At 37.5% G+C, this 22,790-nt stretch overlaps 1 protein-coding gene across 2 annotated transcripts; it reads left to right on the top strand.

Moving 5' to 3' along the window:
* Nucleotides 1–7,991: 7,991 nt before the first annotated feature.
* On the top strand, nucleotides 7,992–21,032 carry VCAM1 (vascular cell adhesion molecule 1). 2 transcript variants are annotated; one of them, XM_040073563.2, is made up of 8 exons: nucleotides 7,992–8,048; nucleotides 8,489–8,579; nucleotides 14,273–14,551; nucleotides 15,221–15,538; nucleotides 15,761–16,033; nucleotides 16,642–16,905; nucleotides 17,330–17,596; nucleotides 20,064–21,006. In XM_040073563.2, exons 3-8 carry the CDS (start codon nucleotides 14,287–14,289, stop codon nucleotides 20,222–20,224), a joined length of 1,548 nt encoding a protein of 515 aa, XP_039929497.1. In that variant the 5' UTR covers nucleotides 7,992–8,048; nucleotides 8,489–8,579; nucleotides 14,273–14,286; the 3' UTR covers nucleotides 20,225–21,006. The 2 variants fall into 2 exon arrangements, with proteins under 2 accessions (XP_039929497.1, XP_039929496.1); XM_040073562.2 differs by lacking the exons at nucleotides 7,992–8,048; nucleotides 8,489–8,579 and adding an exon at nucleotides 13,404–13,559 and having other exon boundaries at nucleotides 20,064–21,032.
* The last annotated feature ends 1,758 nt before the right edge of the window (nucleotides 21,033–22,790 follow it).

Genomic DNA, 22,790 nt, shown 5'->3' with positions numbered 1-22,790 from the left:
TTCTATTTTTTTAAATTTTATTTTTATTTTACATCTTTATTTAGAGAATTCATATTTTGCAAGAAAAATAAATCTGAGGTAATTTGGAAGTCTTCTAAGATCTTTGGCCATAAACTGGAAGGGCAGTACTTCCTAAACATCTATTTTCCAGGTTTCTTACAAGCCTGATTAATTTTTCTCTTTTTATCAAAGAGAAAAAATGGGATATAACAGAGATATGCCTTGGAAGGGACCCTGAGATGGATTTTGTTTAATCAAATTATGTCAATACAGATTTGACTATGTAATTTTTTTTTGTTTCTACATATAGCTATTGATGTGGGAGTTTCTAAGAAAGTGTTTTGATCAATAGTCATCTTCACTAGAACAAGTTTGGAAGTACAAAGCAGTTCCATTTTATTAACGGTATTTGATCCGTGACTAATTGCTTTTATCCTATGAAGCTGTGTTTCTGTAAATGTATCTTTATGGTTTTAATGAGTGTTTTTAAAGTCTATAGCTAACCTTATAGCTGTATGAAAAATTCTTCAAGGACTAGAAGATGAGTTTAGTTCAGTGGTTCAATTTTCCTTTGTGTGTATATTTTTAAGGCTTTTAATTATTCCTGTAGGATCCCAGAAACATGAGGTATCCCACAGCAAAAATGAGAAGACAGGTTCTTAACTCAAGAAAGCTCACACCAGGTTCTGGTTTGGCATGTAACAGTGGTCAGTTTGGACAGACTCCACAGCTGGATGAAAGCTTAATTTCAGTGATAGATTTACAAACAGGATGTAGAGGCTGTAATGAGATGAGCTGCATTATAGCAAATCTTTTAGTATTTAGCATCTGTAGCTGAGGTTTTGACAAACAGGAAACCATTTCAGGGTGGAGACTCCAGAAGCACCTAATGTACTTTAACATAATTGTGTGAATGCCTCTGTTTCCGTAGCCATAGGTTTCTGTAATGTAGCTGGGGTTCATTACTTCAAATGGATGACCCTCCCTCCCTTTACTCCCTAAGAGGCTGCATGTAAAAAAATTTAGAGGCAAACTTCCACTGAAGAATTGCCTTGTATTGTTCTTTCCTAGCAAAGGCTGCTTTTCTCGGCAGTCATTCATAATTTTGAAGTCCTTCCAAAGGAAGACAAAGCTCTTTGAATTGGTCCAAAAGAATTAAAATTCAATGGCTAGTGCTAATCTTTGCCAATAATTTTCTGAAGTTATTGCAAATAAAGAAAATACAATACCTAACTGGTGGCACAATTTACAGGGCCCTTATTAAGAAAGACTCATGGGTGTTTGTATGGTCAAATCATTCTGGTCACACATTTCTCCACAGAGAAGCAAATAAGAAATTTTAGTACCCCTCAACTGTCTTAATTTTCCCCCCAAATGAATACTATCTCAATTACTATCATCATCATCATCATCATCATCATCATCATCTCTGATGCTTTACTACATACAATGCTGATAGCCATTTATAAAATTATAACTAGAATATAAACTAAAAGACCCCAACTATAATAATATTATAAAAAATAGAATGTTTTACACAAGGAAAAAAGTCAGCCAGGATATTGAAAGCAATTGGGTACCTGCATCAGGGAGATGACTTCTGTGTTCTGTTGGAGAACACACATGACAGATATGTCAAAATCAAAAGAAGAGATGGGTGAATATTTCTTGGTTTTCAATTAAAAATGGTTTTCAACGTTTTATTTTTTAAAGAAAACTGAAATTGAGAACACTTCCCTAATTGCTTGGATATGGATTTTCTGTGTCCTGTAGGGAATACAGTACTTTTGAAGATTGATGTAATTCAGCATATAGATTTGTTCAACATTTGAATAGCCTAGAATGATTCCAATAGAATTTGGACTACTGAAGCATTTTTCTCTCCTTTTGCTACTACAGATAAGTCAGACTTTCTTGTGTAGGTCATTCACAGTGTTTTGCATTTCCTTTGACCTTATTAGACAAGTCAAATGACAGTTTCCATCAGAAGGAGTAGTCCTTGGCCTCCGCTTGTATGAATGCCCACAACTTGGTGATATTGGCATTCACCGGCAAATTGAGAAAATAATTTTTAAATTAACTGAGATTTAAATATATCTGAGCTATAAATTCCTTGTTGTGTAGGGAATAGACTAATGAATTTGTTGTTAACGTGAGTCTTAATCCTGACAAAACAGATGCAAATATAGCATTTTTGTGGCACCAGAAAACAAATTGGTGTTTATGTTCCTTTAATAAAGGTAGCGTACAGAAGACATTTTCAGGAGTAATCAACAGTATATACATAAATCACTAAATAAACCTTAAATTCCTTTTTTAAAAAAATATCTTTTTATCTGCCTTTCTATAACTTATTTCAATTACAGTCAAATGTAAAGGTCACAGACTAAATATAAGCAGTTCAAATATTATAAATATCACAGCATATAATGAAATAAAATTCCTCATGAAATGAGGAACATTACTTTTTTAATCTGAAGATTAGCATGAAGTGTGATTTAATCAGTGAGAATTCTTCTCATTTCCAGTCAATGTTTTGCATTTCCTTGATTTAAGTATGTTGTGATTTCTGAAACTGATACTGTCTGATTATACGATAATTTGTAGGTGGGAAACTTTTGGGAAGTTTCTTCCTGTCTTCAGAGATAAAATGTTCAAAGCAGACAAATATACCAGTATTTGCCCGTGTTTGTGTGCATTGTTCATTCTGAATGGGTTTTGGCTTTTAAAACAATTTTGTGGTTTTTCACTGTTGAAGAAACAATAATTGCAGTGAAGTAAGACAAGCTAAAGAAGGAAGTCATACCTCAAATAAGGAGACATAATCTCAGCAAATAGGGACATTATTTAAAGAACTGCCTGATGAACTTTGCTGGTCATGAGCAGTCTTCATCTTCTGCTGAAGCCGCTGCTGTTGACTATTGGTGTAAGTTAGACATTGGACCTATGGTAAAGACAAATGTGGGAAATTATCTGTTCTTCAGGCAGATTTTGCCACAGCACTCTCTAGTTTTGCACTTCTGTTCTGAGAATGATGGCTGTCTCTGTCCAGGTGGCCAACTTTGGCAGGATAATAAATCAATGTTCTTTCTTCTCTGTCCCAGAGGAAGCGTGGAAGAGGGAAAATGTCTTCCTTCCAGAGGATATTTGCCTTTGCCATAGTGATAGAAAAAGCTGATTAATAAATCAGCCAGAAAAGAAAAGAAAAAAAACAAAACAAAACAAAAACCAGAAGGGTCAGTAAACCTATGGCAAAGGAAAAAACAGTGAGAATATTGTGTATGTCAGGACTCTGGTTGCCATTTCATAAACAACCTTCTTCCTATTTTTGTATAATTTACTTGAACATCCTGTTTCTTTCTTTATCCCATGTTTGACTTAGGGATTTTGAAAAGGGCTGAAGCCTTAGAAAGGTTTCATCTATTGTGTATTGGGAGAAAGTGGAGGCTTCTCTGCTAAAATTGAGAAATGTTTAAAGAGAGATTAATAGATGTTACTACAATGATAAATGCCAACTTTCTCCCAAGAGGAGAAAGGAAAGAAACACTACCAAAAGAAAAGTGATTTTTATTATATGCATTAGAGATTTACTATTTCATATATTTCATTTGAAACATCTTTGCACTTTGCGATCAGTTTTGACATGATTTTCAAGCTGTGTTGCAAATCCAGCTTCCGCTCTTCAAGCAGAGATACGTGTTGTGATAAATTTTGCAAACTTTTGTGCTGTGGCAAAGACAGCCTTCTGAACTACATCCATGCTTTGTGCTTGAGCCCTGGGCTGAGTGGCCCAGCATAGCAGGAGCTATATAAATTACCATGTTCCCCATTACTTTAGTTACACCAATCCTTGTTGCAAAGAAGGATTCACTTCTTTGTAACTGCATAGTAGCTCCTCAGCCTTTCAGTCTTCAGTAAAGTAGCAGTGATGGTTTTGGAGTGGCAGAACAGACCAGGTGTTTCCTCCTTCTAACTGAAATAGCATTAGTTAATACTATTAATTTCTATTTTTCTATGCTGTTTAGGATAAATTTTGAAAGGCTGCAAGCTTTAGAAATAGCTCAGTAAACTTGTATTTCCAAATCTCTTAGATATTTCTCAAATTTCATTTGCTTATAAGATTTTTCTTGTACTAAATTATGCTCTCAAAAACACAGACTCAGTGCAGAGACCGTTTCTCTCTGAATCCCTATGTAAGCAACTGTGTCACTTGTGCTTCCACCGTTCTCAAGATTTTATTTTTTAATCTGCTTTTGCCCTGTGTCAGGGTTGGGATTCTGGCTCGAATAAATTCTGCCTGATCCACTGTAGGCATATTCTGTCCATCTCTGCCTCCTTGTAACAACTACACTGATGAGCACATCCAAACAGGGTATCAGTTCCAAAAGACTGGAAATGGGGGAATAGGAGCGAGATCTCAGGTACTAGCCAGCTTCTGGCCTACTTTCCGTGATTCCCACCAAGGTTTAAAGGAATATTGAATTAACTAGAAAAACCTTCTTCCTCTTGCAAAAGCAAACCTTTCTGTCAAATGCTTTGGTGTACAGTTCAGTTTCTTTTAATATATGCTGGAAAAGATAATAAGCAGATATATCTAAATGTAAGGGAGAAACAGCAGCAGCACTTAATGATGAAAAAGTTTCCTTTTGGGTGAAAGAAGTTAAAAAGTGTAACCTCCAACACAAAGCATGTAGTGTGTTTTGTAATATGTGGAAGTTATAATAAGAGACTAGGAATATTCTCTATAATACTTTTTATCTTAACTGTATGTGCTAGCACCATTTGTCCTTTGAGCTACTTCATAAGAAAAACTTTTTCCTGAAATACATGAGATACTGAAGCAAGACTATTTAATGTTTTCAGAATTTTCCTTAATACCTACTTCCCGTTTTCCATTTTTTCCGGGTTTTGTTCTTTTATCTATTTGCATTATTTATTGTGCTTTGTGGAGCAATGGTAAGTAATTCCTGTTTTTTCAAAAAAGATTTTAAGTTTTAGCATAGGAAGAACTTATGATTTTTAAAAGAAATTATTTTAACACTCTTTCAAATAGCCTCTCAATATGTGGACCCTGGAAATTTTACAAAGAAGTTTGTAGCAGAGCCTGACATTCATGCATACCTTGAGTAGTAAGTTTCTCAGAGAGGAACCTGTAAAATTTATCTCTATGTAAAGCACTGTTACATTGGCAGGAATGGCAGATTTCATTTCTCTTTAACAACAAGATTTTAAAGCTGCCTTGGGCTCCTGGGTAATTCCTGCATATTCATATGGGAAGCATCAAGCTGCTCTCACTGTTACTGAACACTTCTGTGTGTTGTAAACCCAGACGTGACAAACCAGGCTACACTCTTTCCCTGCAGGCTCTTGACATTCCATGAGCTCCAGAGAGCTCTCTGAATAACGCAGAGGCACAGCCAGCAGTTACAGCCAAGGTGAAACTGAAGTATCAATCACATATCAAGTGAGCCTTGCGCTGTGTTTAACCCTCAGTGACTTTAAGGAGTTACTATGAAACCATTGCAACTGATGTCATTCTGTAATCATGAGACTACCAAGAAGTTACAGACGATTTCTCAATTCATTTTATGTCCTATTTCTTCTAATTAGATCCTGACAGGATTTCCAGTTATTCACAATGGTTTGCTTTACAGCTATGTGCCAGAAAAGTGTTAATCACACTAAAGTCCCATAGGTGACTGTGTTTGCCAGTCAAAATACTAGCATGGTTGTCTGAGTTTTTGCTTTAATTTTCTGTCTAAAACAGCCTTGGAAGGATAAACTGAATCTTAAGTGGCACATTATAGAAATCCTTATGAAAACTGCTCAGTGCCATAATATGAAATGCATTCATTGAAACATTAGATTTTATTAGAAAGAGTAAGAAAATAAAAGATCAAGGTAAGTTTACAGGTGATTCACAAAACCAAAACTAACTTCATAAGGAACGTTGTGTAGGATTGTTATTTCCCCATTTGTTCATCTTTATAACCATCTGCAGTTTTAGTCTAAATTAGTAGCATTCATCAACTGTACAATCCTTTCAAAAACTTAGAAAGTAATTGTTTGTTTTATTAAGAAAGGAATATGGTGAGCTAGTAGGAACTAGTAAATAGTGCAGATTAATTTAGTAATTGCTTTCATCCTCGGTAGTTATGGAGTTTTGAACATATACACTGCTTACTTTTTCATCTTGTGATAAATTTCTCTTCACTCTTGTAATCATTCTGTACTATAGAGTTAACCTGAAAATTTGTGCTTCTTTATGTTAAATGTGCAAATAATGTAGTAACCTTTAATTATAATTTCTATTTATTAATTTTCCAATTAATTAATTAGAAAAAATAAATTTAAAATAAATATTCCCATTAATAAATAGAATATGTAGGATAGAGGGAAACAATTTTTATTAAACTCTCTGAGATCCTAAATTGTTGATAGACTATATTTGCTATGTAACAGCACATTTTGTGAAACCATGAGCTACAGCAGGATCCATATGCTGACCTTAGAGGTAGAATGAAAATCTCTTCATGCCGCAAAAATTCAGTAGTCATGGCACAAGACACTTGAGAGTCCAAGAAAAGCAGAGTCAGCAGCTGGATCTTTGTGCTGAATCAGTATAATAAAATGTAATAATAAATCTCTTATAGGCTGATGGGTTTATATCAAACACTTTAAATCAATAATATAGGCTTCCTAGAGTGTATTTCTTTTTAGTGTGAGATGTTTGTATTACATTCATTCAAATAGTCTAGGAAACTTGGTGTAAGATGATTTGCTTAAAATTTTAATGAATTCACCCTCATACATCTTGGGAGATTCCTGTGCCTGGATCCTGATGGTCTTGCAGATCCAACTCACCATGCTACTGATATCCTGAGTACTGAAAAGTGCTACAGAGGTAAGATTAATCTCAAGCTCTTGAGCCTGAGAGAACTTAACTGATTGATCCTTGATCCACAAAAGTATTAACACTGCTTATGAAGCCTTTATGTCTTCTTTATCTGTTGGAAACTGTGGGTGGCATGGAATTGTTCCCTTTCTCATTAGGATGTCCCAGCTTCCAAGTGAAAGGCCTGGCAGTAGGTGCACGGTCATCTCACTTAGTCAATAGTGATTTCATTCAGCTGCAAGTGAACCATATAGGTTTGTCTGGAGCTGAGCCATTGAAAGAGCTACCAATATCCATTCCTCCTGGTGTGGAGCTAACTGTAGCAAGAAATAAGGTCAAAATTTATCCAACCAAGAGGGTCATTAAACCATCTGTTACTTATGATTTGGTATTCGCATGCAGTTCTTGGGAAATTTCAGAAGAGATGCTTGGTTAAGAAGTATTGGAATGTTGGAAGTCAGGTATTTCTCATACTAATTCAGCACAGACTTTTATCCTGCCTGAGAGCAATTTCAAACATGCGACACATTTCTCAAGTTGCCTCTCTTATCACTAGAAGTAACATGGTCTGTGATAAAAGGTGACACAACTATGAAAGTCATTCTTGCTCAGTTGTCTATATCAGACTACAAGGGCTGGGGCTTTGATGCCTAGCCAAGTAATTGTCTGGGAAGGGGAAATAAATTCCAGTAACTCTCATCTTTCTTACACTTGCCTGTTCAGAAAAATTCAGCTACTTATGGTTTTATCACTTAGCCACTCCTACTTTGGCATATTCCTTTTGTGGAAGTGTTAACAAACAAAGCTGTTGATACCTAACTGTCTGGAGGGGAAAAAAAGGAAAGAGAGAAATAGTCCAAGTGAAAAAACAGCATGGTTTTTATTTAGGGTAGAGCACATTCAAGAGACAAAAGCAAGGTGCAAGATCCTTAAAAGAGTTGCAGCTGGTTTCAAGCATTGCTTGATAAATCGGTATGTGTACAGACACACAAGCATACATATTTTACTAGTGCAAAATACTTCCTCTTGGATACTTGTCATTTTGGCTTGATGGAAGTAAAAATTGGTTCATTCCTGTTTGTTTCTATTTGGAAGGTCTGATTCTTCAGGACTTCCAGTCCATTTCCAGAGAGGGGAAGGTGACAAAATCTAGGTAAAAGAAAGATTTTCTTTGCGTGTATCTTTAAAAAAATAAATAAAATAAACAGAACAATCCCTGTTCTTACCTATATGGAAAATTTAAAAATTAGGAATCTTGAATCCTGCAAGGTTAAGCCATTTAATTTCTTTCTGACATCTGTGCAATATTTCTACCTGTTAGTGAGGCGGTCCACTGTGGGACAACAAAGATAACATTTCTATAATACAAGGCAGCAAAAATACACAGCCAAGCACAGTATTTCAGAATATGAACCATTTTAAGAGAATAAAAAAGAATATATTCTGGAAGATAAATTGAAGGATAATCAGTTAGTAGCAGTGCAGTTTTCGGTGGCCTGTCTAGGAGAATCCAAGTTCTGTATTTCTTGCTGGTGGAATGGTCTGTTATAGATCTTGCTCTCATTATTCCCCTTTTTCTTTCTTGGTCCATAGGGACATCCATGTACCTCATGACTGAAGAGCAGGAAGGATGTGGGAAAGAGGGAAGTGACTGATCTACAGGTGTATTGGAGAACTGCTGCTGGTGAGTAATAAAAAAGCTTGGTCAAAAAGTTCTCCACCACTGTCTTGATAAACTTCTTCTGACCATGTGAAATACTGGCCTCAATAAAGTACACAACAAGATTTAATGGTGTTGGAATTTCCTGAGGAATGGCTGACTAATTGTGTAACTTGCTCTCATTCCTGGTTTTCATCTGGCTTTACCTCACCATATCCTAAGTTCTAGCTATCATCTGCATGTTGACCCAAAGCCCACTCTATCTTTTGACTCTGTCCATTTTGAATGAGTTTTGTCTGGTTTGTTGTTGTTGTTGTTGTTTTCTCCAGTGAGAACAAATGATTTTGATATGCCTTGGTATATTCTGATCAAAATAAAATCAGATCTGAAGTTTTACTTCAGAATTCCCAAAGAGATTTTGAATAGTCCAAAGCTCATATTTGAATTAGACTCTTGTCAAATATTTCAGGAGGGAAACTTTTTTTTTTTTTTTTTTTTTTTTAATCTATGTCACTATAAAGAAAACAGGAGCTCAGCTATCTGAGCTAATAAAGTTTGGCTTGGAATACAGCACTTGGCACTTTAAGTATGTGGATTTCAAGGCTATCCAACAGTTTCATTTTTAGATCCAGCACCACTGAAATCATACTTTTGGGGTTTTTTAGAAATAAAATTTGGAATTTCCACAGCATGTTTTTCGACAGTAACAAAAGACTAAGATAAAAAGTAGGGACTTTTTTCTCTAGGGACTTTTATTTATTATTAGAATAAGGTTTTTTTCTTTCTGTCAAGTGGACAATGCCTCTGAATAGAAGAAAATAAGAAATTAGCTATTCTGTAGTCTACACAAGTTATCACACTTCTAAATTATTTTATCTGGCACCTTTATGGATTCTGGTTGCCTTCAGAATAACCAGACAGGAAGTGTCCTAACTGAGAAGCTAGTGCCTGAGAAAGATAATGCAGGAAGTGGATGCATTTATTTTTACATACAGTATTTAAGAAATTCCAGAAAAGGAAAAGAAGCAGGTGATAAAACTTTCTGAAGATGTTTCTTTTTCTTTTCCTTCTTGCAATAGATGACAAGTTAGATGTGGAGTACAATTGTGAGGTGTGATGTGGGTTACAGGGTAATGCGTCGGTGTTCTTTTTGTAGTTAGGTACAAAGTTACAATTTCTGAAACAGACACAACCCTTTAAATAGATCTGCATGTAGATCTCATCCTTCCCATCCGGAGATGAAAATTATAGGGAGTCAGTGATGCTCTCCTTCTTCTCCCCCTCTTGGGGCTATACAGAGGCTGTATTATTGTCAGATGATGAGAAAGCAGGTGGAGGGAGTCAGGAGAAACAAAGTGTTGGGGAAGCTTTGGGAACCAAAAATCCAGGTGCTCTGAGGAAGGACACAGAGTATAACCCATAGAGCAGGCTATTGATGTTGCTGAGAACTGAAAATATTGAGGCTGGCAGATAATTTACCAATGTATTAGTGATAGAACCAGCAGTCTTCATACATGTCCTCCAGCTTCATGTTTTTTAGTTAGTTTATCAAGATACGACCATGTTAAAGGTACTACCTTGCATGTGGTGCCTGAAGGGCATTCCTTCTTTGCTGATGCATGTGAGTTTTCCCTCTGAGATTAGTTCTCATTTGAGTTACTGCACAGTCCTCTGGCTCTTTTTCTTCAGGCACGATCACCTTGCAGAGGTATCAGGCACTCTTTGCATGGGGTGGAAGCTTTTCATCCCAGCTGCTTCTGTAAAGCATTCAAAATTCTGTCAGAGGCTTTCTTTACTCAGACCCCCAGTGCGCATCCCAAGAATATCTTTTCTGAGATGTGTGAGGGCTGCAGTTTGAATGGGGAACCTGAGTATGGACTTGCCTCTTTGATACGAGGCTGAAGAACTCATATGAGTCAGACTTTGCTGCATCCTCTCACCAGAATGTCAAGCCTTCCACAGAAGGATTCTGGCCTCTCAAGTTGATGGGACACAGAGATCTGTAGTAATAGGATTCTGTATTGGGGTCCTGTACAGAAGTTATTATTCCAGCACAGCGTATTTTTAGCAGAAGTCCCAAATTGTGCCTCTAAATGCAGATACAGGAATGAAGTACCATGAAGAATTTTATTGCTGACACAGGAAACAGAATATCAGATTAGATGAGTTTCCTTCTACCTTCTTTTTCCTTAAATATCTGATGTCAAAAGGATCACCTCTCTTCCCCATAGATCCTTGGCCATAAATCACAAAACCAGTGGTGAAGGTTTTAAGAGTCCAAATTCTGCAAAAGTTTAGCCTTTCAGCTTTTCCCTAATAGGCTCCATGATACAGTGCAGTACACTAAAAATGCAGGAAGAGGTGTATAAATGTTGGATAACTAACATGTTGAATAACGTGCATTTTGTTCAAATAATTCATTAAGATTTCAAGAACTTGTTATCTCTTTTGCTTAGAGGAAACTAATAAATGCGTGGTGTAAGTATTAAACAGCATTGCAGAAATATGAGTTAAAGCAAATGCTTAGCACAGTTCTGAAATGGTTACTTTTCTTAAATTCCAGACAAGTCTGATATAAATTTTAGTTTCCTGAAGGTCACTTGTATTTTCTTATGCCAGGCCAAAAATTGTGTTCAGTATTTCCAAACTCCCTTTTGCAACACATAATTGTTTTATTTTTGTTTGTCCATCTAAGCCTTAGAAGTCTCTTTTGATTACTAGATGTACTGAAAAACATGCAGTTACATCCCAGTGCTTAATTCTTTTAATCTTTTTTTGCCTTTAGTAATATTCTTGTAATACTTGTTGAATTCCAGTCCTCATTACACTTTGCGTGTGTCAAGTTTCTTCCAGTTGGTCCTATAGTACTTATTTCACTGTGGTTGTAGATACATCCTCCATTTTTACCCCCTGCATCCTCCTCTGTGCTGTTTGAACAAAAAGCTAGATTATCTGAGCTCTCAAGGTCAGCTGATCTCTGTTTACAGACAGAACAGACAGTTCTGAAAATAACCCAACTTGGTGCCCATTTTCCTATTTTGAGGTTGATGCTGAGGGTAGGAGCAGCAGTAATGTACACATAGAATGCTCACATTTGAAGCTGTGTAGAGAGAAAGTTTTAGAAAACTTTAAATTTTTGGCAGATTTGTACTTCCTTTAGTAATATTTGTTGGCTAACTCCCTCTTACCTAAACTGTCTGAGTTGAATTTGTCCCATCACTCCGTATGGTAGTCCCTCTGGTAAGGATCCAGCTCCAGTAAAGTTAATGGCAGCTGTCCAGTTTAGTTTACTGAGAGCAGGATCAGAGTTATTTCCTTTTTCATGTTATCTGATGAAGGACTTGATTAAAACTTTTCCAGTGTACAGATATGCCCTCCTATGTTTAGTTTTTTTTCTGTCTGGAAACTGATTTCCCAGAAACAAGGAAATATTGCCCTTTCTCTTTCAGCTTAGCCTCTGATGATTATTTAAGCAGTCCAAGTTGAAGAGTTTCATTTCTTGCTTCTCCCTGACTATGATTTCAAAGTAATGATTTGGAACTTAAGTGGGAGAGTACACTTTCCTTCAACAAAACCATTTTCTCTGCAGTAAAATCACATTGTGTAGAAGTGTTGTTTCCTATCCTGGATAGCTTTTGGATTTTTGAATTTAATAGCAGTACTTCCAGAACAGTACTCTGCTTGCATTATGTGACACTCTGGAGTGTTTTATTCTTCCCTGAGGTGATGGGCCCACAGCTGGACACAGCACTCGAGGTGTGGCCTCACCAGTGCCGAGTACAGGGGGACAATCCCTGCCCTGATCCTGCTGGCCGCACCACTGCTGATCCAGGCCAGGATGCTGCCGGCCTTCTTGGCCCCCTGGGCCCACGCTGACTCATCTACAGCAGCTGTCGACCAGCACCCCAGGTCCTTTTCCACTGGGCAGCTTTCCAGACACTCTTCCCCAGCCAGCAGTGCTGCAGGGGGTTGTTGTGAGTCAAGAGCAGGACCTGGCACTTCACCATATTGAACCTCATCCTACTGGCCTCAGCAAATTTATCCAGTCTTTCCAGATCCTTCTGCAGGACCTAAATTACTTAAGTAGTTAAATAAATAAACAACAGAGATTTAGAAACCTTTATCCATTCTTTGCATTCACAGCATTTTCCCACTGAAAATTAAACACTGAAAATATTATTTTACTCTTTTTCCTAACATCGCTGCCATATTAGCCAGTAAGAGTTGTCCTCAGAAATATTCCAAACTGGATTTGTATATCCTCTGCAAAGTGGCATTGGGGATATTAGTTCGTTCAGTTAATTTGAACAGTATGAACCTGATTCAAGCTGATGAAGTCAAATCTCTAGACTTCTGTTATCTGATGTATTTCTTCAATTTTAGAGATATAAAAAAATACTTAGGAACATGAGTAACAACACCGCTTAAGCTGGTAGCACTGTTTTCAAAGGAAATACTGAGTCATGTAATGTTATTTACAGAGCTGAGCATTGTTAAAAGGGTTTTGAAGACTCAGTCCCACAAAAATATTTTTGTTAAAAGCAAATTTGAATAACGTTTTCATCTGAGATATAGTTGTATTCAATTATTTGGACTTACGAACACTCCTTCATTTTATCAATTGTTTGTAGGATCAGATATGAAACAGATTTTTTCCAATGTTGGCCCTGCAGTTCCAAATGTTACTATTTATTTTCCTGGGCTTTCACAAAAGCAGCAGAGGGCGCTGAGCCCTACCGGCCACCCCCTGGTATGGGTCTGTTCCTCCCTGCTCTGGATTTCCCCGTCCAGGGATTTCCCACTCTGCCTCCAGGAGAGCCTTTATAAAGAGCACGCTGCAGCTCTTGCTGCAGAGCAGAAAGTTCTCACAGTGCTTCTTCACAGAAAATAGAAAGTAAACTTTAGAATTTACTTTCTTTACCCAGTAACGGCAATTGCAAATGTTTAAAGAGATGGGAAGAACAAGCCAGGCTGTGTTAGTAATTTTGTGTGTGTTAAGGACTGGTAAGTTTGGGAAGATGGGGGCTGGTGGTGCTTGTTTTATTTGTTTTAACTTTGTTAAGTGTAAGATGACCTAAAATTTACTGTTTGATCTTTATTTCTCTTTTCTCCAGTTACCTTTTCTTTCAGTGAATACAACTGTCAATTAAGCAGCTCTGTCAAAATGTCAGGAAGCTTTTTTGACATTTACTTTGAGCTTTTCTGTGCTCTGCAATGACTCAGTCATTTTCCTATTGAGTTTGCTAAAAGACAGTCTAGGAGACAACTGCAGTATATCACTGCATGCTTGATTTTTTGCTGTCATTCCTGACAGTATCAACCAAGTTTGGTACTAAATGTCCTGTTGAAAGTGTTTCTGCTATTGTCTTTGCTATCTACTTGCTACCTTTCCCCTCAAATTTTATGAAGTTTTGGAACCAGATCCACCTGATAAAAAGTTATATTGTGCCAATGCCTCTATTTAAATTTGGTTTATGCCATTTTACACATGAAAACTGTCCGTTAGTCATCTGAGTCTGTATTGCCTTTGAAAAAAAAGCAATGTTTATGGGGTGTTTTGAATATATAAACCACTGTATGAGCTTTATTAGTTTAACTTCCACATGACCATAAAGAACTGAAGCATAAAGACCTCATGTCACGGCAGAACATGAGAAGAAATAGGAAAATATAAGGTGAGAAAGCTGCTGAATTGATGTGTGTTTTCCCTTTTGTAGTTAAAGCTTTTGAAATGGAAATTATACCGGCTGAGAGAATTGTGGCACAGATTGGAGACACACTCATACTCACATGCAATACTACTGGCTGTGCATCACCGAGTTTTTCCTGGAGAACACAGATGGACAGCCCCCTTGGAGGAAAAGTCAACAACTACAGGACACATTCTACCTTGACTATGAATCCAGTTAGCATTGTGAATTCTCATTCTTATCTTTGTACTGTCATATGTGATGAGAGAGAGAAAAAGGAGAAGAGTGTCGAAGTTGAACTTTACTGTAAGTAAAATTGTAAAATTCTCTTTATACTACATGTTGATAAAAAATTCAATAATTAGTTTAGATATTGTGGTTACCAGTTAACTTTTAATTCTAGGATAACAAGTCTGTTATAGCTCAATGTATATTTCCTTTTAAGATTCCTTTGTATGTCTGTTGAGGACACTTTCTTAGCCCTTTTCTGCTTAGCTTTCTGCATTGAAGAGTGTATGTACTAGTATTATTTGTTCTTATTCTTGATAATTCTTGAAAGCCAAAAAATACACTGCCTATATGCATTCCCAGAGCTGGGGGAGAAAAAATCCAAGCCTTTGTAGTTTGCAGGGGAGTAATTCAGATGTCTAAACCTACCAGCACAGAGAACAGGATAGCACTGGTGTACGGATTGCTCTGACTGCCTGTGGTTAGGCAGCTATATCACTGCCTAGATGCCATGCTGAATCTTACTACATCTTTTGTGATCATGTTTCAGCAATAGCACAAATAAAATTCCTGTTAGTATATGAACTACTTATATAGGACCTATTGGTCTTCAGATCAAGATATGTCTTGTAATAGTGATGATAGAATGTCATGTAAAGGCAAGATATTTGGTGTCTGGATATTGCTCTTATGTTGACCCTACTATTCACCTCTGCTAGTCTAAAGAAATTGATTTTATTCTTTTAGCTTTCCCCAGTGATCCTATCATTGAGATCAGCCCATCCTTAGTTGCTGGAGAACCAGCCACTGTCATCTGTAAAATTCCTGATGTGTATCCTTCTGATCACCTGGAAGTTCTCCTAAAGAAAGATGCACATGTTCTTCATAAGAAAGATTTTGTTGAAGATGACAGCACAAATACAGAGACCAAAATTGTGACATACACATTTCATCCCACGGCTGAAGATATTGGGAAAGAGATTACCTGTGTGGCCACCTTACTAATTGCTGATATGGATTTTGAACCCAAAGAAAGAACATCTTCTCAGAAACTTAATGCAAATTGTAAGTATTTTTGTACAAGGGCTTTGGCTAGTAAGCTTTCAAAACTGCGAGCAAAATATCTTAAAAAGTCTTGAAAAATTGTTCCATTGTGCTACCATGATACTCATTATTCATTTTTTCTTTGTATTCTGTGACATGTACCTCTAGAAAAGCTAGTGTTAGAGATGTGCATGTCATTCTTCATTTACATACTGATCTTGTCTTCCTTTTGTTCTCTTACAGTTGGTCCACAAAATACTGTCATTACTTCATCTCCAGGCAACTCGCCAATGGAAGGAGACTCTCTGAACCTCACTTGTGTGACTCAGAGTAACCCGCCAGCACAAATAGTTTGGAGTAAATATTTGGCTGAAGAAAGCATTCAGCATCTGATAAAAAACAATGTTCTTTCTATTCCCCATGTCCATTTCAATGATTCAGGACTGTACATCTGTGAAGTAATTAATCTGGTAACTAATAAAACAGAGAAAGCAACTGTGGACATTATTATACAAGGTACAACTCTGCTTGAGTTTCACTTGTATTATCCAGTACTAATTGGCTGATCTTTGTTATGTTAGAGGATACCAAAACACTGAAAATTAGGAAAATATGGGGCCTTCCATGTTACATATTCAGGATTCAGGTTCAATTTAAGGCTGCTCCTCATGGGCTATACTTTTTATTTCTATATTAATTTTCAGCTAGTTCTCTCTGTTCTGCTGTTGTACGTGCACACTTCTATACATTTCCCACAATGCAACGCTAAAAGTCATAAAAGAATCTGAGAAAGTGGTGGGGACACACACTGTTATTTCCTTGAAATATAATGTGTGTACCAGTCTCACAGGGACATCACAGTCTCCTTCTTTGAACTAGTAGTTTTAGTCACTAGTAATAAAATTAATAGACGTTAAATGGTAAAACTGTTTTGGACATAATAATATTATTGCTGTTATAATATTTTTTGATTGATTGCTACTGTTTTGACAGAGCCAAAAGTCTTAGATGGAGTCTGGGATCAAAACAACAATTAATAGATCCTTGAGCAAGCAATTACTGCTTTCTTAAAACCCTCTGATTTTAGTACCTTTGCATTACTCTAACAGCCTTTTGTCATGCAGGTGCTCCAGTCATTACAAAACTCTCCATTGAGCCTTCTACAACAGTTCAAGAAGGAGAAAATGTTTCAATACATTGTTCTGCTGAAAGTAACCCTCCTCCCAAGATTATTTTAAGGAGAAAATCTGACAATGCAAACATGGGGCCTTACAGTGCCAGGAGAATTCTTCTTCCATCTGTGGTGTTCCAAAACGGAGGAGACTATGAATGTGTAGCAGAAAATAAGTTTGGGAACAGTAAAAGTGAAATCACGCTTAATGTGAAATGTAAGTATGTGTAAAGTTTTCCCAGTTGTTTAAAAATAATTAGTTCCTTCTTCAGTGATAAATATAACCATCAAATTAAACAAAACCCTGTGAGAACAAAAAATCATCATGGTCCTGTGCTTTTCCCTAAGAAAGGAGCAGTGTTGATGAAGAAAACAAAGTCACAGAATCTTTAATGTGATGACAATCTTTAGTACAGATTTGAACGAGTGAGAAATGGATCTACATGGTTAGAAGAATTTGGTTAGAATGTTTAGGCTATGGAGGGTTTGTATGGAAACTCTGATACTGTGTGCTATGCTTTTGTTTTGAGAGTGAAAAAGAAATTAGCTTGGGGAGGGTGACAATCTAGTATGCAATAGAACACGCTGGATCCATCTCTAAAAAATCCAGTGACGATTAACTAGAAGACTCTTCCTTTCAGATGGACCAAAGAATACAATGATCACTGTTATCCCTACTGCTGCTCTTAAAGAAGGAGAAACTGTGACAATGAAATGTACAAGTTCTGGTAATCCAGCTCCTGTGATCTCCTGGAAAAAAAAGAAGGCCAGCGGGGAGTCCGAGAAAATTTCTAAAAATGCAACTTTAACTATACAGAACTTGAAAAGTCAAGATCTGGGACTTTATGAATGTGAAGCTTATAATCAGTATGGCAAGGAAGAAAAAGCTGTGAAATTATATGTTCAAGGTTTGTAGAACAAGACAGAAAACAAGTTTTTTGGTGTATGTATTTTAGGTCCAGATCTTCTTTGCGAAGAATGAGGTAATTGTGTCTTTCATGTCAATGGAGTTAAAAGGTGGCCCTAATGTCACTAAGTGATTTAGGAAGCTTTAAACAATGAAGTGTGAAGTGTGCCTTAGTACAGATATCTTATGAAAAGTTAAGTCAGCTGGTCTTCCATCACTCCTTCCAACTGACAAACGTATGCATGAGGTAAAGAAGATATGCAGTGCCTGGAAGGAATATCCCTCCAAGCAGGCCTCAGTGGACGTCTGCATAGGAGAGATTCAAGGAGACAGTACATGCTGAAGCTTGTGGAAGCATTGTATTACAGCTCCTTGCTCTTCCCTAAGCTACAACTCTGTTTCCTGCTCTTACATGCTGCATTTAGGCTGCAAGAAATGCTGATTCCTCAACTTAGACAGAATGATAGCGAAGTTTCATTTTCAATAGTAATCAGACTTCTCTGCTTTAGCTCAGCTGCTTCTGCCTATTGCATAGCAACTGTGTCTTGCTTAGGGATCACTTCTGCCACCAATTCAGCTCTCTTCCCTGTTCTTTACTATTTTTATAGCTGTACCAAAAAATACACTTTTGATTTCCCCTTCAAGTAAAGTGAAACAAGGACAAAGTGTTACCGTTCCTCACATATCTGCAGATGTTACCTCTCTTAGGAGCAGTCTGTAAGAGAAAGTTGGTGATGGGTTCACAACCCTTGAAACAGTAGATAGCAAATATACCACAGTCAGGACATCTGCTAAGGGATGCAGAAAAATACACATGCATACCATTAATGAACTGGAGGAGCAGTGTCAGCACATAGTCAAAGGTTAGTTAATATAACTGCTGTGTAGATTTCATATTAGAATTTGTTTTATGCAGAGTGACATCTTCAGTTTCATTAAGAATGAAAATTGTCTTTAAAAAAATTGACATGAGTTGCACAGGTTCTTGTCATAAGTGATAGCGTCTTAATGCTAATGAAAACCTCTGTCCAAAATAGCAGAAGCATAAAATAATTGCTGCTTCAAATTTTTTTGTATTTCCACTTCATCTTTTGAAAACAGGATATAAAATTGCAGAACCTTGTGGAAAAAAAAAGTACAATTCTAGGACTCCCTCCTTTGCCTTTTCTGTTTCTCTTCTATTGAAAGAGGACATCAGGATTTGTCGGTCTGTGCCCTTTCATGAACTCAAACAAATTAAGAGTGAATTTGAAATAAGAAAATAAAAAGAGGCTCCATGTAATGTAAAAGTACACAACATACTCTGTCAGTTGATAAAATGTTCTTTTTGTCAGCTGCTGTTGGCTTCAGTGGTGAAGGATAGCTGGTGATAGAGCAATGTCTAAAGCTATGTGTTCAACCACTACAGTGAGGCCATTAATGGGATTAGTATTTTGCATGTAAAAGCTGCTGATGCCTCATGAGCTTTGCTTCTGTTTGTTGCTAAATCCTATCTTGCATTTCTTTCAGTTCCTCTCCAAAATATTACTGTGTTAGTATATCCATCAGAAAATGCTAAAGAAGTAGAAAATACCACTGTTACATGTAGCACATACACCCTCAGAGATGGTTCTGAAAAAAGCCCATCGGGAGAAATTATTCTGCCATCAGTGAATGGAAACTTTATACTCTGCAGTGTCACCAAAAATTATACAAACATATATGTCCTTTATATCTTCAGTAAGGTTGGAACAACATTAAAGAGATTGAGAGAGCTGTTGTAGGTAGCTGGGTCTATTGCCTTAAACCTATTTTGTTTGTACTTTTTAGTGAAATCTGTGCCAATGTGAGCACAACTAGTTCATAGCTGATCCTTGCATGACAGTACTGTGGTTAACCTAAAAAAAACCCTCACCCAAAATCAAACTGAACAACCTGGTCAGAAGATGCTGTATTTTAACCTCCTTTCTCTGGCTGTCACTGTCTCTCTTACCTGAGTTGGTGTGGTAGCTTTAAGGATACGGCCACTAAAAGGTGATTCCTGGCTGCTTTTCTGTACACGTACATGGACAGTGAGACTAATCCAGAGAAGGTTGTGTTTCACAAAAAAAATCTAAATATTGAGCTTTTAAAACATCGTCTTCCCCTTGAAGGATGAATTTCAGGAGGTACCCAAATGTTTCCTGGGTATAATATGTGTATTCTCTCTTGTATTCTTTGTGAATTTCATGGTATTCTCCATTGTAGATAATATCAGAGAGGTTTGAACTTGCGTAGCAAATTCAAGACCAAGATAGTGGCTAGGATTTAAAGTATGTAATAAGAAGTTACTGAAGAAAGAAAAAGTAAGGAAAACACAAAAAGTATGCTTTGTGCATGAAAACGTGTTCCAATTGAGGGTCATTAATAATATTGCTTTTACAGTGATGCACATGTATCTGTTTCAAACAATATTTACACTTTTTTTTTCCTTTTGTCTCCATTTTCAGCAAGATTGGAAGAACCAGATCAGATGATAGCAGTGATTATTGCATTCTCATCTGTAGCAGCAGTAGCGGTACCTGCAGTCGCAATTTTGATCTATGTGTCAAGACAGGCAAAGATCAATGGATCCTACAGTCTTGTAAAAGCACTCAGGTTGAAAGTTTGATCATGTAAATATGTTTTTAGTTGATAATAAGCACATTTATTTATTGCTGTGACGGGTTCTACTCTTCTGTAACATATGGTAACAAACAAGTGACTTAAGAACAGCACCACGTGATAGCAAATGGGCTTATTTTCATGTTTTGATAAGTGTTTTGGTATTAAAATTAAAGGAAGAGCTAGAATCCTGACCTAGAAACTGGTAAATCAGTTTTGTGTTGAAGCATTCTGAACAAAGAGTTCTATGGAGAACTAGGTTTGTACATAGTGTATAATTTGTGTTATAAATATGTTCAACTAAGTATCCGTTTGTAAAACTGAAGCCTTCTTGCAACTGTACAGAGAAATTTTGTTAATTCAAAGATATAAATCAATATTGCTTGGGCTCAGCAGGTGATTTTTATTCTGTATTACTCTGCAGCATGAATGTTTTTTGTATAATTTGTCTGGTTGTGGTAATGTTTGGAAAATGTTTTCTTTTCACTGATATCACCATAAACTCTGTACCTTCAATGAAGTTACACGATCACTGGGCTATGCATTTCTAACAAATTTAAACTAATTTAAGCCTTTGAGGCTCATTTGTGAAACATTTTACTTTAAATATTATTCAAAAAAATGTTTGGGGTTATAATAGTAAATTCTAGGACTGCTAAGGTATTTTTGCCAGCTTCAATCATTCTCAGATCAATGTCAGAATTCTGTTATTTTGTGATGAGCCAAATCAGACCCTTCTTGTAAAATATAAGCGGGTTGTAAATAATCTTTACAGATTCCACTGCAAAATAAAACTACCAGTAGGTTTTTTTGACTAAATCCCCCTAGTGATGCTTGTTTAAGATTATGCCAGAATACACATGACTGTGGAAGGAAATTGTCCTTGGCAGCAGCAGTTGTGGGTGTCATGGGAGAGGCACAAGCCAGGCCAGCAGCAACCTCAAGGCACAGGCAGAGGGCACAGGCAAAATCTGTGCACCTTGGCAATGGTGGGTGAGTTGTTTCCTGAAGAAATGCCCTTCCCAAGCTTCTCACTGTGGAAATTAAACCAGTGCTTGACAATTTCCCTTTTTAACCGGAGAGCCGGTGTCTGCATGCTTCACTTTGGTTAGTGCCTCTCACCACACGCTTTCCAGTGTTGGCAAAATGGCTGTGAAAATAGTGGACTTCCAGTGCAGAAGCAAAGATGGAGGGAAGGAGAGGTAGAATTTGATAGTATTCCTCCTTACCTCCCTTCTCCTGACTAGCAGTGATGCTTTGACTCATCTGGGTGTTGATGTTCGGCACCGAAGGCAGAGTTGTGGGAGATGCAGGCTCTGTGGCTGAGATGTTGAAATGCATCCTGATGCACTGTGGCCTGATCCACTGTGCTAGGCACACGAAGGTGGGCCTGGCCCCTCCAAACTTTGCACACAAGAAGCTCAAACAGAGATATGTGAAAAGAAGATGTCTTTAAATTATACACATGGTAGCAACTGCTGCCAACAGCAATGCAAATGCAGGTGCTAGCTCTGGGATGAGGCAGCGGAGCACATCTCCCATATTTTTTCAGTGTGTTCAGCAGTGTTTTGTGCACAGTAAATCAGTTCATGCAGGATGTCTATCTAGATTGGGAAGGGAGGCTTGGAAAGTGGGGGTGTAGCAGAAAAATGGGAGAGCAGTGTGGACTTGGCTTGGAGGAAAGTGAGCATGCAGTGGGAGGGTGAAGAAAAGATTGAAGACAGAGGAGGAGGAGAGCTTTGACAGGCCCATGACATAAATTTCTTGAAGGTGGTGCCAGGCATATTTATTCAGAATAATGTCAGGCCTGTCTCAGTGCTGTCTTGCGAATAAACCAGAAAGCGTGATTTTTTTCCCACTGTGCAAAACTTTGGTGCACACATATTTTGCCTGATCAGTGAGGTTCTGGTGTCTGTATTGCAGGAAGGATAGCTTGGAAAGAGAAGGAGAACTGGAAAATAGGACAAATGAAAATGCCTGGGACTTTCCAGTTTGGCAAGAGAATGCTGAAGGAGGAGGGGTTCTGACTGATGTTTTCCAAATTGTGAAGGCAGCTGATAGCAAACAACAGATGCGAAACTGTTTGCTGAGTTACGCAATTCCAGAACTACAGGGTATGCAAACTAAGGAGAAAGTGGTTTAACCAAAAAAAAATAGGACAGTATTTTTTTACAGAGTGAATGCTAATCTACTGGAAGCTGCTGCAGAAGGGTCAGGGGGATAAAAGTCAACAGGTTCAAAAGCAGAATGGAAAAAATAAAGGTCCATAAACAGAAACGAAAGGGAGTGGAAAGAAATGTACTGTACCACATCCCTAATTCAATGGCCGTTGATGCTGAGCAATCCTCAGGATACATACCAGAGAAAGTGGCCAGTGTATGATATCCTGAAATAGTGTCTTTCACTGCTGGAGACATCCTGGGGTTGGTGGGTTGCTGGTGAGACCCACCAAGGATACCTTACCTTCCTACTCCTCTGAGCAGCCTTGGGCCAGACCTTGTAGCACGGGCATAAAAGTTCCTGTGCTGTTTTCCCCTCTCCTGTGGACTGAAAAGATGAAAGATGGGTGGGAG

The sequence above is a fragment of the Hirundo rustica genome, chromosome 9 (genome assembly GCF_015227805.2).
Source record: "Hirundo rustica isolate bHirRus1 chromosome 9, bHirRus1.pri.v3, whole genome shotgun sequence".
NCBI lineage: Eukaryota > Metazoa > Chordata > Aves > Passeriformes > Hirundinidae > Hirundo > Hirundo rustica.
The sequence above is the reverse complement of the archived record's forward strand: the minus strand, read 5'-3'. Positions and strand labels throughout refer to the sequence as shown.

Bases quoted from the DNA above. Each gene is read 5' to 3' on its own strand.
- VCAM1 (XM_040073562.2), top strand. From the start codon at position 13,496: ATGTTTAAAGAGATGGGAAGAACAAGCCAGGCTGTGTTAGTAATTTTG. The intron at 16,034-16,641 runs GTACAACTCTGC...TTTGTCATGCAG, and splicing joins TGTGGACATTATTATACAAG to GTGCTCCAGTCATTACAAAA. The intron at 16,906-17,329 runs GTAAGTATGTGT...TCTTCCTTTCAG, and splicing joins AATCACGCTTAATGTGAAAT to ATGGACCAAAGAATACAATG.